The 15144-nt window shown below is 36.8% G+C and overlaps 1 protein-coding gene across 2 annotated transcripts; it reads left to right on the forward strand.

The window, feature by feature from the left end:
• Positions 1–125: 125 nt before the first annotated feature.
• tspan5a (tetraspanin 5a) lies at positions 126–14510 on the forward strand. Of its 2 annotated transcripts, XM_044341294.1 has the most exons (11): positions 126–619; positions 2387–2437; positions 3198–3344; positions 3474–3644; positions 5722–5847; positions 7387–7434; positions 7926–8042; positions 8172–8233; positions 9215–9322; positions 11769–11809; positions 11921–14510. In XM_044341294.1, exons 1-9 carry the CDS (start codon positions 539–541, stop codon positions 9285–9287), a joined length of 876 nt encoding a protein of 291 aa, XP_044197229.1. In that variant the 5' UTR covers positions 126–538; the 3' UTR covers positions 9288–9322; positions 11769–11809; positions 11921–14510. The 2 variants fall into 2 exon arrangements, with proteins under 2 accessions (XP_044197229.1, XP_044197230.1); XM_044341295.1 differs by lacking the exon at positions 9215–9322 and having other exon boundaries at positions 130–619.
• The last annotated feature ends 634 nt before the right edge of the window (positions 14511–15144 follow it).

The raw sequence follows: 15144 nt of genomic DNA on the forward strand, positions 1-15144 counted from the left end.
ATTATTGTTGTTGTTGTTGTAGTTTTAAAAAAAATCAGTCTTTCAATGAATACAAGAATACATAGAGGAATACAAAAAAGAAATTTTTAAAAAAGGAAAATTATAGTAGTATCAGATTATTAGTATCAACAGTATCAATGTCATCCAAGACACAGGAAGTGCTTCACTCCTTCCTCTGATCTGATTGGCTCTAGCCGCTATCTTTCAACCTGTTTTCCAGCTTATCATTGACGACCACTCTCAGCAGCGGTACCGCCTCCTGTCGGCGCAATATCTCCAGAAAATAGCGGACCATCCTAATTCGGCGCTTAGATTCATCGTCCTTGTCCGGTGTGTGTGTTTAGGAGCAGCGTGTGTGAGCGTCCTGGTCGCCTCCATCATGCTCTGGATGTGGATTTAAGCGGCAGGCTGCATATTTGAAGCGGACAAAGTGAAATGCATCCCCGGAGCGCTGAACCTGCTCCATCGCGCACACAAAGCCTGTGAAGCAGGCCGTGTTTTTCCTCCCGCTGAGCCGCCGCGCTGATGATGCTCAAACATGTCGGGGAATCATTTCAAAGGCCACGAAGTCAGCTGCTGCATCAAGTACTTTATTTTTGGATTCAACATCCTGTTTTGGGTAAGAAGGGTTTTTTTTTTATTTTTGGTTGTACGCAGCTGCGCCTCTCTCCAGCACAGCTCGGTTATTATCATGTCCACTGGCCAATAGGGAGGAAGGCCCGAGTCATCATCATATCTGATCATGGATCCGTTATCCTTCAAGTTCATATTCTAACTCAGATCAGTGCATTTATGTCTTGTTGTGATTATATATGTCCATTAATATGTGGATAAAAGCAGCTGCGGCTCAGTTCACAACTGAGAGCTAATCGGCTTTTTGTAGTAAAGTAATAACAGCTGAGCCTGAGCGTCCTGCAGGCTGATCACTCATATCACACACAGTCTAAACACTGCAAGGACGAGACGAGACAAGCAGACAGTTCATACTGTCAGTATTGAGACACATTTTTCACTCACACTAAAGAACTGAAGGCATGACGTAAATGCTTTAAAAGTGATGTCATTCATGTCTAATAATTAGTAGACACTGCTGCTGACGACAGTAGTCTGTGTATGTTCAAGACAATATCAGCTACATAAGTCAATTAGGGCTACAACTAACTATTATTTTATCATCGATTAATCCGTTGAATCTCCTTTAATCTATTAATTATCATAAAATAGTCACAAAAAAAAATCAAAAGAGCCCAAGGTCATATCTTAAAATCACTTAATTTGTCGGACAAACAGTCCAAAACTGAAAGATATTTAGTTTATTGTATTTTTTTTCATATTGATTATTCATGTTGTATTTAACTCAATAGCTTATGAGACAAAGAAAATCTTCAAATCTTCACAGTTTGTGTGTGTGTGTGTGTGTGTGTGTGTGTGTGTGTGTGTGTGATTAAACTTGAGCAATTACTTTAGTGAATAATAGATCAGAATTCTTGCCAATAACCTTTCTGTCGAATTAAAGAGCTACTGACTGATTTAGTCTTTTAATTAAATGGTCAGAATCTGAGCAGCAGAACCTGAGATATTCTCAGTTTTACTTACTGTTTGAGTGACATCTCCAAAACCTTGCTCTACATTTCCCATAATGCACCTTTATAGCAACTTTCATCAGACTGTCCCTTTCTTTTATACATTTTAAATCAAGCAGAAACTGAGATAACCCTGATGACATCACTATGACATCATCAGTTATTTTCTCAGACTTGACAAAGTTTCCTTCAGGGACACAGAAGACATTATACGACTGAGTAGTAATTCTCATGACTAGTAAACGGAAATCATGTGCAAAATTAGTGAAATTATTATCATCAATTTTCGTCAGCTGTATTGTAAATACATTTTTGCCCATTTTTATGCGTTATTTTGAAACATATTTATTATGAATTATTAATTAAGTGATAACTTAAATTAATACATTTTCAAAATTCAATTTTTTATAAAAAAGTCAATGGAACGTTAATATTTCTTTCTTTTTTCTTTTTTTTTTGCCAGGTTACTCTATTTTCCAACACATGATTTAATCTCATTTGAAAACTTGATGAAAGAAAGAATGAAATATCACTGTCACATGTTAAGTGTGTGATGTAATGACACAATGTGCAAAGGATGTTCACAGTATTACAAAAAAAGTCTAGTAAGAATATTAAATTTTGTCCCATATAAGATATTTTTTCTAAGGTCAGAGAAAGACTGATCCAACATCACAGGGTCACAGTGGCCTCAGAGACAATTATTTTTAAATTTACATGTAATAACAATGTGACAGACAGCCGTCATGTCATTATGCATCAGCACATCATCCCAGTAATATGACATGACTGGTGTTTTGCAGCTGCTGGGCATGGCCTTAGTTGGAATTGGACTGTGGGCATGGAGTGAGAAGGTGAGTACAGACATTCTGAGTTACTATTATCAGTGATATTGGAAAAATGTTGTAATGTTTTTATTCCTGTATTTAATTAACACTGTTTAATTTGTTCTGTTTAAGCTTTTGGACGATTTTTATCAAAGGCTAATATGATTTTTTTTTTCTGATTTAAGCAGCTAATTGCTGATTTAATGCTGAATATATTTTATTTTATTGATTATTTGAATGCTACAACATATTCCAACCAAAGCTGCACAAATCAATAGTTTTATACTATCAATGGATAAGCATGTGTAATTTGAAAGTTTGTGCTCATAGTGTATCACTGTACGCTATCTGCACAGCACCAAACTGCAGTTAGCAACTAACTGGTGAACAGAGTGGAGCATTTAGCAGTCAGATATTTTTCTCAGGAGTTGGTGGAGACCAAAACAGAGCTAAAAGAGTGAATATTGGACTTACATTCATCAGGTGGACACAAACATGACTCTAGAGAATGCTAAGGTTACCCTGTGTCTGCTCTAAATAGGCAACTGTGGGCCAACATGCTGTCCTCAGTGGCCGAAAACAATCAATGCAGCTTTAAATTCCAAGAATCCAGTGTTTATTCTTGTGCTAACAAAAAGCTTAGCAGCGTCCTCACTGAGTTCATTATAGTTTTATCTTATTTTATGTCACTGCGGCCCCTTTTGGCAAATGTGTATGTTGTCCTCAAAGAGATGTATCTGCTTGTCTCAGACTGAGCGAGTTGTTGTCCTCTGTCTCTCCCCTCCAGGGCGTTCTTTCCAACATCTCGTCCATCACAGACCTGGGGGGTCTAGACCCGGTCTGGCTCTTCATGGTGGTCGGGGGGGTCATGTTCATTCTGGGCTTCGCCGGATGCATCGGAGCGTTGCGGGAAAACACCTTTTTGCTTAAGTTTGTATGTTCCACACTAGAAATAAGTTCCTATCTCCTCTCAGTGATGAGTGATTGGAAAATCAACATACTGCAGGTTACCTAAGTGTGTGTTTATCATTTTCTGTCCTGCTATTTCTTCTTCTTGCTGTAGTTCTCTGTGTTCCTGGGAATCATCTTTTTCTTGGAGTTGACGACAGGAGTCCTGGCGTTTGTCTTTAAAGACTGGATTAAAGACCAGTTGAACCTGTTCATCAACAATAACATCCGGGCATACCGGGACGACATCGATCTACAGAACCTCATTGATTTCACTCAGGAATATGTAAGTTGAGAGAGGCAACAAATATCTCCAGGCAGATTTGAACTGGGGATGTTGCTGTTCATGCTTGATTTATTAACCTCTTAGCCACAGGAGCACCCCAATGATCTTAACTCAAGGTCCACTTATTAGCCTTTTCTGGGTCTTTCAACTACATTTCATGGTCTTCTTCAGTTGATGAGTTTGTAATCCACTGAGTAAGACCATGAGATGTAGTTGACACCTACAGAAAAAAAGATGGATTTTTATGTCAAATGTTCATTTACACTTAATAGTTTTCATAGATATATTAGCAACTACAGTTTTTAATTACAATCACAGCATGATATACTAAACACACTGTGATGAATTTTGGTGGTTGATCAATTAATGGGAAAAAAATTATAATTTTAATTATAATTATTATAATTTCAGAATTTAGTTTAAATATAATGTTTTGCCAGTAGATGCAGTTTGAGGAATTGTCATTGAATGAATTTGTAGTGTAATCATGTGTTCATTTGCTTGTGAGAAGGTCAAACATCTTGGACTAAAAGGTTAGCTGTTGTGTCAGAAGTCCAACAGCAGGACAAATAATTAATGTAAAACATATTCTGAACATTTCCAGGTCTATATTTATATTCCGGAATATCTTTGCATGATTTACAGTAAGAAAAGACTCCTTATTTATCTTATGCCAGCTCTTTATGCAGCCACTCAGTTCAGCCTCTGTCTGAAACAGGCTGTTTTAGCTCCTGTCTCTTTAAGGCCTGCCTCCCGATGAGCCCACTCTGTTCTGATTGGTTAGCTTCAGGAAGTTACATCACAGCCGACTTCCAGCCGTTCTGGAGGCTACGTAAACAAACCATGAAACAAACTACAGTAGTAGGATTTCACTACTTTTCCCGTTCTTTACTTGAAATGTCAACTTCTCAAATCCATCCATACATGTTTTAGATGAAATTTGATCCAAAATATGAGAGTGGACAGCGCAAAAACCCATGGAAAAACCTTAGCAACAACCTTAGCAACCAAAGCTACAAAACAGACTGCTGTTTAGGGGTACATGCGTTGAAGGTAGAAAAAAATGTCACAAACGAAGTGTTCAGAGACGGTTGAAGCCCTGACTTTTGACTTGCAGGGAGAATTTCCACATATGTACGTTAACCTCAAGTTTTGGAATTTTGACCATGTTTAATATCTGACATCATTACAGTATTTAAATAACAGAAAGCCAGAAAAAGCACAATATGTCCCCTTCAACATGCAAATTTAAATTGACCACAAACTTAAGTTTTCTCAGCACAGCAGCCTTCATATTGTACATCATTGTAACTGTTTCTCTTCTCCTGCCTTATCTTTATCCTTGCTTCCTTCTATGCTCTTGGGATTGTCCCTAAAGGAAAACCATAGTTTGCTGGGGATTTATTTATGTTGCCCCGGATGTTGGTTATATCAGTTATGATAACACTGTACAAAGTAATTGCTCATATTTTATGGGGTGGCGACATCGCTAAAAATAGGTCCAACAGTGTAGGAAACATGTGCAGTCAGACCATCAGATAGCTTGTTTGTTTAAAACCTCAATAAACAATGGCATTACGTTATTTTTTCAAGATTGTATTTTTAGTCATTTGTATAAGTATGAATGTCTGTGTGATTTTAAATGAGATTACTTACTTCTGGAACTGAAACTGGTAGTTCACATTTCACTTTAGCTACATCAGATAACTGTGAATGATTCTCATGTAGAATCTTCCTGAAGACATTTTTGCAAAACATGTTTTTAGGTTCTTACAGGCGAGAGATCAAAGCCAACAACCACAGCTAATTCATATGCTGTGTGGAGGCTTTGGACTTACAATGCTGCAAGCTGCTCTGATTGGACTTGAGTGATCCCTTAATGAATGGAGCCAATCAGGTCACCAGACCAATCATGTCCACTTGTGATTCATTTAATTCCATTAATGTCTTAAACTGCCCTTTGAAAAAGCTCTTTTATCATCTCTGTCTACAAACGGAGGGTGTTTTGAATTCCAAAAAGTGGAGTTTTTAATAATTTAACAGACACGTTTTCCTCTCTGCGTCTGTCTGACTTCAGTGGGAGTGCTGTGGTGCTTTCGGAGCAGATGATTGGAACCTCAACATCTACTTTAACTGTACTGATGGGAATCCTAGTCGAGAAAAGTGTGGAGTCCCTTTCTCCTGCTGCACCAAGGACCCAGCGGTAAGAGCCCCTCACATTGCATGCCTGGACACATTTATACACACTAAAAATCACTGGGTTAAATATTACCCAGTTTGGGTCAATACAGCACCAACACAATACTGATTTAATGTTACCCAGAAAACCACTCAAGACAAGTGGTTGCTTTGACCCAGTTTTATGTCATTTTTTTATTTTACTGTTGGGTTATTTACCTGAACCAAAGCTTGTTATAATTTTTTAAACTTACATGTCACAGTTTGTTATTGATTGTCAATAATTTGTGCATCTTTTGAATGTCATATGCACAAGAAACAATACATTTATGACAGTTTTTAACTAAAGCTGGGCTGAAATAACAGATTTATATGGGGTAAAAGTAACCCAGTGTTGTGTTGTTGTTGTTATATTGACTCAAACTGGGAAAGATTTTAACCCACTGGTTTTTAGTATGCAGAGGTGTACTTGAAAAAGATCTTTCAGGGCCAGAAATAAACAGGCCCTCAGAACAAATACAGGAAACCTGACTGAGCAATTAACGCCCTTCATAGTTATTTTTTTGTTTCCTTTGTCTATTTTTGGAAACAAACATTGTTTGCTTGGTCATGAGCAGTGTACTATGACTGAGGGAAAAGACACAGTGCATTTGGATTGACTACAGTTCAAGTTAAATGGTCTGTTTTATGTTTTCCCTTGAGGGATTGGGAAGGCTTCCTACCTTAAAGCTGACAGGGAGCTTTAGTCCTGCTGCCAGTTGTCGCTGGTGTCAGGTGGGCCAGTTGAAAAGTGTGGGTTCTCTGGTGTGTAGTCTCTTGTTAAAACAGAGCAGAGTTCTCCCTTGTAGGCTGTGGCAGTGTTCTCCTTTGGGTTCGTCAATGATGATCTTTGGAGTATTGTGGCCATCTTGGGTGAAGGTTTGCTTGGAAGCACATCTGTGGCTTTGGATGGGTGCTCGTTCCGATAGTTGTCCCCTTGACCCATCAGGTTTCTGTAACTTTATGAGTAATTGCACAGCTCTACTGTGTGCAGATTAGCACATGTGATGTGAAACCCAATGGGCAAAGTAAAAACTGCCATCTTGTGCAAAAAAAACCTTAAATGAATCCCTCTGAACTAGAGAGAAATTAAGTTAAAAAAATGATTGATCATCAAATTTTACTAAAATATGTCTTAATATAGATCAAATATAATAAATGTGGTATATGGAAGCTTTAAACATTGAAATACATAAAAAACTTATTATTACTACCCTTAATTATGAAAACATTTTTACAAATCATTCACTTGCTGGTGTGTAAAATGTATAAAAAATATGTAAAACAAGTGTTAAAATAGGATAAAGTAATTTAAATTTAAATATTTAAAATAAAGTGTGTTTGTCTGTGTGGTTTACATATATGGTACATTATCATGGGGCCTGTGATAGATTACACAGCATTTAGGAACATTTAGCAGCACCAGTGAGAAGTTGCACATAAAGACACACATTAATTATAGTTGCTCATGTTTAATGTTGCTTTTAAATATGTGAGACACTTTAAATGTTCTTTTTGCCTGTAGGAGGATGTAATAAACACTCAGTGTGGATACGACATCCGAGCTAAACCAGTAAGTAACGTTTCTACTTTACTCACTCTTTCATTTCCTCTAAAAAATTTTTTTGTTTTATTATGAATCCATGATATTTGTATTTAATTTATATAAAATGTAATATTTCATCCCATAGCTTCTTATTGGATTGTAATAATACAGGTTTTAGTGTAATCCAATGAGCACATTGATTTTTCTCCCAGTAGGACATTTTGGAAAATTTCCTTTTTTGCCATCTTGTTCAAAATTAGAATATCAAAATAATTTCTTGGAGTTGCTGAAAAGACTTTTATTTTAGCCAAGCTAGGCTAGCAACTTCCCCCCTGTTTCCAGTCAGACATTTCGGACCTATGTCTGTACTGGAGGAACGAAATGATATCTTGTCATATGACTCTTGGTAAGACTGAAAATGAGTTTTCATAAAAGACCAGACAGTTTTTTAAATCAGTGTTACACATTACAGTCAGTGAAAATATAAAGATGACTACAGGTGGTTGTTTTCTTGACAGGACTCAGAGCAGAAGGACTACATCAATGTAAAAGGCTGCGTGCCGCAGTTTGAGAAGTGGCTACAGGACAACCTCACCTTGGTGGCGGGGATATTCATAGGAGTTGCACTACTGCAGGTCAGTTCCATTCATGTGTTTAACCTTCAGAATGTCCTAGAAAAAAAAACAAAAACAAAAGCATCATTTTGTCCTTATCTTTCAAAATGTCTAGTGTTGCCATTTCATGTCGTCTTCTTCCATCCGCAGATTTTTGGGATTTGTTTGGCCCAAAACTTAGTGAGTGACATCGAAGCTGTGCGGGCGAGCTGGTGAGAAAATGATCTGATCAGTGTCTCATGTATCCTCATACAGACAGCGCAGTTTTCCTCCTCTCCATGCACGCTTCCTTTGGTTTCCATTCATCTGTTTTCATTTCACAACATGAGACATTCCAGCTCTTTGTCATAGTATATATGCTGATGAGTCTGGAAGAGTCTCCCAGGCCTCTTTTGTAGATACATGTGAAGATTTGTTAGATATTAGATTTTAGCATTTAGTAAAGCAATTATCAATTATTATCAAACTGTGTGTTAAACACAGGAAAGATATATTAGAAACACATTCACTAACAAGAAGATCCATTTCTATATCTTGTGAGAGTAAGATCCATTTCTTTATCTTGTCACAGCAAAAGATTCATATCTTTGCAAAAAACCCATATTGTCTTGTTCTCACAAGATCCATATCTTGAGTGCACTAGTTACTATGTTCACATATCATGTGTGAACTTGTCATCTTGATAACACAAGATACATACAGTATATCTTGTTCTCACAAGATCAGTTTCTTATCTTGTTAACGCAGGATCTCTGAATTTTCTTCACACTGGTCATTATCATGTTTTTATAAGATATGGATCTTATGTGCGCTCTAGTTACTATCTTGAAGATCCCTATCATGTGCACACAAGATAAAATTCTGTTATTAAGTCCCTGTTAATAATCTTAATAGATGCAAGATGCAATTTTGATACTAAGGTTGTAGGTACACTTGAAACATGTCTTCTTTTCCTAGAGAAGCAGAGAGAAATACCTAAAACTATCAAAAAAAAAGACAAAGAACAAAGCATTATCATCTTTTTGTCAAACATCTTTTTCTTCATTAAAAAAAAAAAAAGATGTTTGAATTCTGTCAGCACTCATTCCCTAACAGGCTGAGGGGGGTTAGAGGAGAGGAGGGTTACTGAGCTTTACCATCACAATGCCAAAACTCACCTCACACCTCATTCTTCCTCCTCCATGCTTCGTCAGGGTGCCCCCCCCTCTCTCCATGCGTCGACTCCCACCACACTCCAGCAAGAAAGCATCGGCTTACTACTCATGAGACACACACACATGCTGTATGTGTGTTTGTAGCCGGTGGGTGTGATGGATCCATTTGGTCGTTGTTTTGTCTTCAGCTCTGATTGGATGGATGATCTGTGTTTGGTGTTGTGTTTTGTTCCATTTAAAGTTGAAAGCTGGAAATTTGCAGCTGTTGGGTATTAATTCTGCCCTTAATGTATTTTCATGGAGGCTGGAGTGTGCAAGTAGAGTAATAATTGATTTTTTCAGTTATATTAATAAATCAATAATTTTTAAAAATGTATCAGAAAATTGTTAAACAGCATTCAATTATTTCCCCATAAATAATGATACTTCCTTATTCTGACTTTAAATAATGTAATTGCATAATGAATGTCAAGAAGACCTGAATTTCACTTTTTGGACTTCATTACTTACTATGTCTCTACCTGTATTATATCACACAATTAATTTGTTTCCTGTTTAACATTTCCATGGCTTTCATTTAAAGACATGTGCCACCTAAAAGTAATATAAGCAGCAGCAGGAGCTCTGACTGGCCAGCTGTTGAGCTCTATATCATTGAACAGCTGTCCAATCATTGTTTTGTTAACTGATTATGATTAAGCACTGAAAAAGTCTAAAATTACTGTGCTGAGACGCTCCAGACTCCGTACTATTGACTCTCCATGCAGCAGTTCCTGTTATGTTAGTATTTCTCAGTGTTAGCTAGCTAGTTAGTGGTAGGTTAGCAACTGTATACAAAACCATTTGTCACAGGCATTGTGATGACCACAAGTGCAACACACAGGCCACATCTGTAGCACTGAGTCAAGTGACACCTGTAGCACACACCAGTAGCCTGGATGTGCCGATTTAGCTAGCGGCACATCCTAAGTTGCTACTTTTCTGGACGAAATAGGACAGATATATATCTTGACATGTCAAGATGCTGCCGTGGGTGTTGCCCTCTGAGGTCATGTAATGTTCATGTAATGTCTTTTGAGCATTAAAAGCAACGCTGTCTAGCACAGTGTATGTTGCGATGATGGCATGATGCGATATAAGAAATTCGGAAATTATTAGCTAACAAATTTTGACGTGAAACTACTGTAGCCAGAATTTTCACCACTCTGAAATGTCTGGAACACAGTGTTAGTTATCACTAGTCTCTGCAGGAGACCATTCACTTCATTACAGACATTGTTTTTTTTTCCAAGTAAAGTAATCAACATCTGCTGCTGGAACCAAATACTCAGTTACAGTAGCTTGAATGTTATTTCTATGACTATGTGGCTAAACAGCAGCATCAAGAGTGAGGTCACTGTAGTGTAGAGGATGATTCACTGTTCACTCCACCATCACCTTCCACTCATCCTTTTAATTTTTCATTTAAAAAGGAAATTATTTTTGTTTAATTTATTATTCATCAGCTAATTCTTGCAAATGAACCACACGTTAGCACAGTGGTAAAAAGCCTACATAATACTTCTGTAGCAAGCGATTACCAGCATCTTAACAGGCTGACAGGCACAAAAATCTTGAGTGGCAGACTAAATGGACCAAATTTGAACAGAAAAACCTCAAATATGTAGCAGAATGTAAGCAGTATCGTAAGTTAGGAAGTTTTAATAAAGCTGTGTACCATATCTACTTAAAACTCTGTGCATCTTGAGAGACTATTATGTTAATGACAATTACGTGGTCCATCTAGAAATGCTGGATTCACTTTGCACATCAGAGTATTTATGAGTATTGTCCTGTGTGATCACTTAGAAAGATAATTACAGTTATTTTTCTTTGCTTAAAATGTACCATCACTGTCAGAGTTTTGCCACAAATTTGATTCCGTAGTTCATTTAATAGCTCAAGAAGAGACACAGCAGGACTCTATTGCTTTGGTGCACTGAATGTCTAATTCTAATGCATTCCCAGCTGTTCTCAGATTAATAATGATTGGTTGGATACAGAGGAAGTCAGTCAGTTTGCTAGTATGTTTAATGTGCTGCATTTATTGAAAGCGTCAGGACCTTGGAAAAACTTTGGATAGTGTTGAAGGAGTGAATCTACTAAAATAAATCAGACTCTTCATAGGTCAGAAAGTACATGAAGAGACAAATAAATCAGAAAATAAGTTGTAATATGACTGCATGTCAATGAGCCTTCTACATGTTGGGGTGGTTTGTGTTAATGTCTTGGAGTGTGACTTAGACAACAATCCTTTCTTTGTGATCTTTTCTTCCACTCTGTTCACTATAACTTTGTCCAAGTGAAGACATTTTTCCATCTGTTGTCTGTCTCATCTTCTACTCCTCTTTTCTCTCCCTTTAGTCTAGACTGCTAATCCTTTGCACATAACTCTTTTCTACTCGTTTCCATCCTGACCTCCCTGCTTTCCTTTGTGTCCTCAACTTTTATGTCACAGTTGTTGAACCTGAACCAAGGGTGTTGGAGTCTTGTTAATAAGTAGATGATTTAGAGGCTTTCTATTGAATTTAGCTTTCTGTCTCCTCTTTTCCAGTTTCTTTACCTAATGCTGAAGCAGCATTTGGATTCTAACAGGTAACCTTTTATTTTGATTAAATTGAATTTTATGAGCTAAATTAAGTATCATATAAAATGGAAAGTAACATTACTCATTAGATTTTTGTCTTGTGATTTTCTTTTGGTCAGCTCCAGGACTTTGAACACGCCTCCACGAACATGTCAAGGAGCACCTGCACCATTTTGTTCACTGAACCAGCACCTTTTTTCAAGGCACTAATATGTGAAAAGCTCTGTATATAACACTGTGTGTGACTACTGTAAAAATCGTTGGAGAAGATGTTTAAACATGCACTACATGCAGATCGTCACGAGCTCCAGTTTTGATAGCTACACGTAGAGGAGTAGGAGTTTTGATACATCTTTTTGATATTAGATCAGTATTTTTCACTGTGGAATTAAGGCTCCATTGCTAAACCCATCATATTATGTAGGACTGTGAAATAGTTGTATACAAGAAACTGAGGATGTGCTTGTTTTAAAGTTCAGCGCTTGCTTTTCCACCACTCAGTCACAAAACTTGCACTGGTTTTGTACTAAAGCAGGATGTCTTTTTTTCTCAAAATAATATTTTAGGATGTTTGTGTATTTCAGCAGATTGCAGGACTTTTTCCATTTAATTAACCACAAGAATTGTTTCTGCTCACTGAACATTCTGCTTTATCAGCCAACTTAAAAAGAGAAGTCTCATTGTTCCACTAACAATGAATTTTAATTACCGTTGGGTGGAACATATACTCTTGACTGTCAAACAGCAGTGTGGATAAGTGTGTGTACTGTTGTGATGGAAGAGATGAGCTAAATATTCTAACTCATGCAGAGTAAAAGAGGAAATGACTACAAAGGACTTTAACTATTTAGCATAATGAGTTATTACTCAGATAATGGACTAAAAGGGATCACAGTTAATTAAGTGATGGAATATATTATTTCCTATTATTGACTGAGGAAAAATTTCACTACTTCTATGTAGCTCAACTGTGCTACAAATTCTGAGCAACACAGTTGTATGTTTACTGATTTAAATCAAACTTTTTAAAACATAGGTTTGAATGTTTTTAAGTATATCTTGAATCTGCAAAACTCATGAAATATACGTTGAAAGAGTTATTGGTAGTTGTAATTGTTTCTCCTGTCCATACTGGCCGTAAAGTGATACCTGTATAGAGCAACTACACTGTAAAAAAAACAACAAAAAAAAACAGGGACAAGATCTACAAACCCTCGAGCCATTATGAGGACATATCCGTAAAACTGTCTGAGAAAACCCAAAGAGGGAATTTCATACGAAAAAGACAGTAACATTGTAAAAATACTCTCTTGATTTAACTTCGACAGAACTGAATAGTGTATTTTTGACCAGAATAAGGAATTGATTTTGTTCCCTTTTTTTTTTTTACACTGGAGTTGTGCTACAAAGGCATCGCAAGGCCAGTATGAACATCAGAGACATTTGGACAGAATGTGAGTATTGTATTAAGATAGACTTGGAAGAAATCCAAACCCATTGTTTAAATATAAAATGGATTGAAGGGATGAAGAGAAACATGAATTATTTGATTTCTCAAAGTTAAAAAAGATAGATTAATTTATTAGTAATGAAACTCTGACTTCAAATTGGCATTATTATTGAGCAAAAGTGATACACAGTTCTAATCACATTGTCTGCCTCATAAAGAGGTCATTGTAATTCTTAGTTACCATGACAGTCCTGAAGGCTTGTAAAATGATTCCCTGAATTCCCATCTTTTAAACATTTTTAGAGAAAAAGTCTGGATAAGTGTTTAAAAAAAACAAACAAAAAAAAAACTGTTCAAGTCCTGATAAACAACTACAAAATTTATCTAGCTGTACACCCAGTGTCATTTCATTTCATGTTGTGGTTATTGCCTTCACCGAGGAGGTTATATTTTAGCAGGATAACTCAAAAACTTACCAGGTTTCAGTGACGTCTGGTGGAAAGTTAGAATATAGGCCAAGGAACAAGTCATTTCGTTGGTGGGGATCCAGTAATTTTTAAGGATTTCCTCATATTGTGAGATCAGCATTTTCATACATTTTTGCTGTTGTCTCTTATTTGAATGAAAACAACCCTGGCACATATATCCTGTGACTGTCTTTCACCATGTGTATTTTGATGCAGATCTGATAGGTATACACTGGATTTCAAAACGGAAAGTGTTGGTTTTTCTGTTTATTTTGAAGGTTAAAGTGATACCTGCTTAAAGCATGAATCACTCAATTTGTCTGTAGCAAAGTATTTGCAGTATAAGTATTGTAGTCAGTCTGCTCAGATTGATACTGTGGAGCTCAGGTGGGACATGTTTTGAAAAAAATCTATGTGTTTAGCGATTTAAAAATGGATCAACACTGTTTTTGATCATTTATACTTATGATTTGGTTCCCTGGTGCATTGCAAAAACATTCAGTATTGAAACTGCTGAAGCTGACTTGTCACTTTACACTCTACACTGTACAGTGAATGTGCCAGGTTTTGGAGGTTGTGAAGTCCTCTGGTGAAGTATTCTGCAGTCCTGCTGTATAGGCCTCTCACTCATCACTACCTGCATCACTTCCATGGATTGTTTAAATCACAGTATGTCCCACAAACATTGTAATGTAACTACCTCCTCTCATTTTCTTGTCTCCTGTCCTGTTAAAAATTGACTGGTTTTAATATCAAGTAAAATTAACTAATAAAGGTGACAAAAACATTGAATCTTTGCATTCTTGAGTCTTAAAAGTGTTATTTTTTTGTTGGCACCAAGAGCTCATGGCTGTGTTTATGCATTGCACTTCCCACACATCATCTGTCAAGTGTTTCTGGACATCTTTTGGTGTCTGTCACCACTGATACAAACTAGTCTGATTCTGTTTATTGTAGATAACCAAAAAAGATCTATGTGTCGGACAGGACATGTGTCATGATGTGGCACACCAGATGCCTGATGAACACCAGATGGTTAAGCTAATTGCTAATAAGGCTGTCATTTTTTATTCAAAAACTACATTTCAAATGGGGTAAAAAATTTAAGATTTCAATCTGTAATCTGAATTCAAAATTTGCAGTGTATAAGCAGTAAGCAAGGCAACTGTTCCCTTTGCTAACGCAAATGCTAAACAGATATGACACCAAACCATCTGAGAAGTAAGGAAGTATTTTGGATTCGACATTTAGGGAAAACTGTGGATAGTATTTGCTTTTTTAATATTCTACTGCCTTCAGGCATGTTAGGACAAAATACTAAGTGAATTTTGGTTGCATTCCAGTCACATTCAAAGCAATTATGCGACTATGCATGTATAAAACATGAAAATTGGAAATTGATTATCTTGCCAGGCAGCAGGATTCA

Source organism: Thunnus albacares, chromosome 22, assembly GCF_914725855.1.
Source record: "Thunnus albacares chromosome 22, fThuAlb1.1, whole genome shotgun sequence".
NCBI lineage: Eukaryota > Metazoa > Chordata > Actinopteri > Scombriformes > Scombridae > Thunnus > Thunnus albacares.

Bases quoted from the DNA above. Each gene is read 5' to 3' on its own strand.
- tspan5a (XM_044341294.1), top strand. From the start codon at position 539: ATGTCGGGGAATCATTTCAAAGGCCACGAAGTCAGCTGCTGCATCAAG. The intron at 3,645-5,721 runs GTAAGTTGAGAG...GTCTGACTTCAG, and splicing joins TTGATTTCACTCAGGAATAT to TGGGAGTGCTGTGGTGCTTT. The intron at 8,043-8,171 runs GTCAGTTCCATT...TTCCATCCGCAG, and splicing joins TAGGAGTTGCACTACTGCAG to ATTTTTGGGATTTGTTTGGC.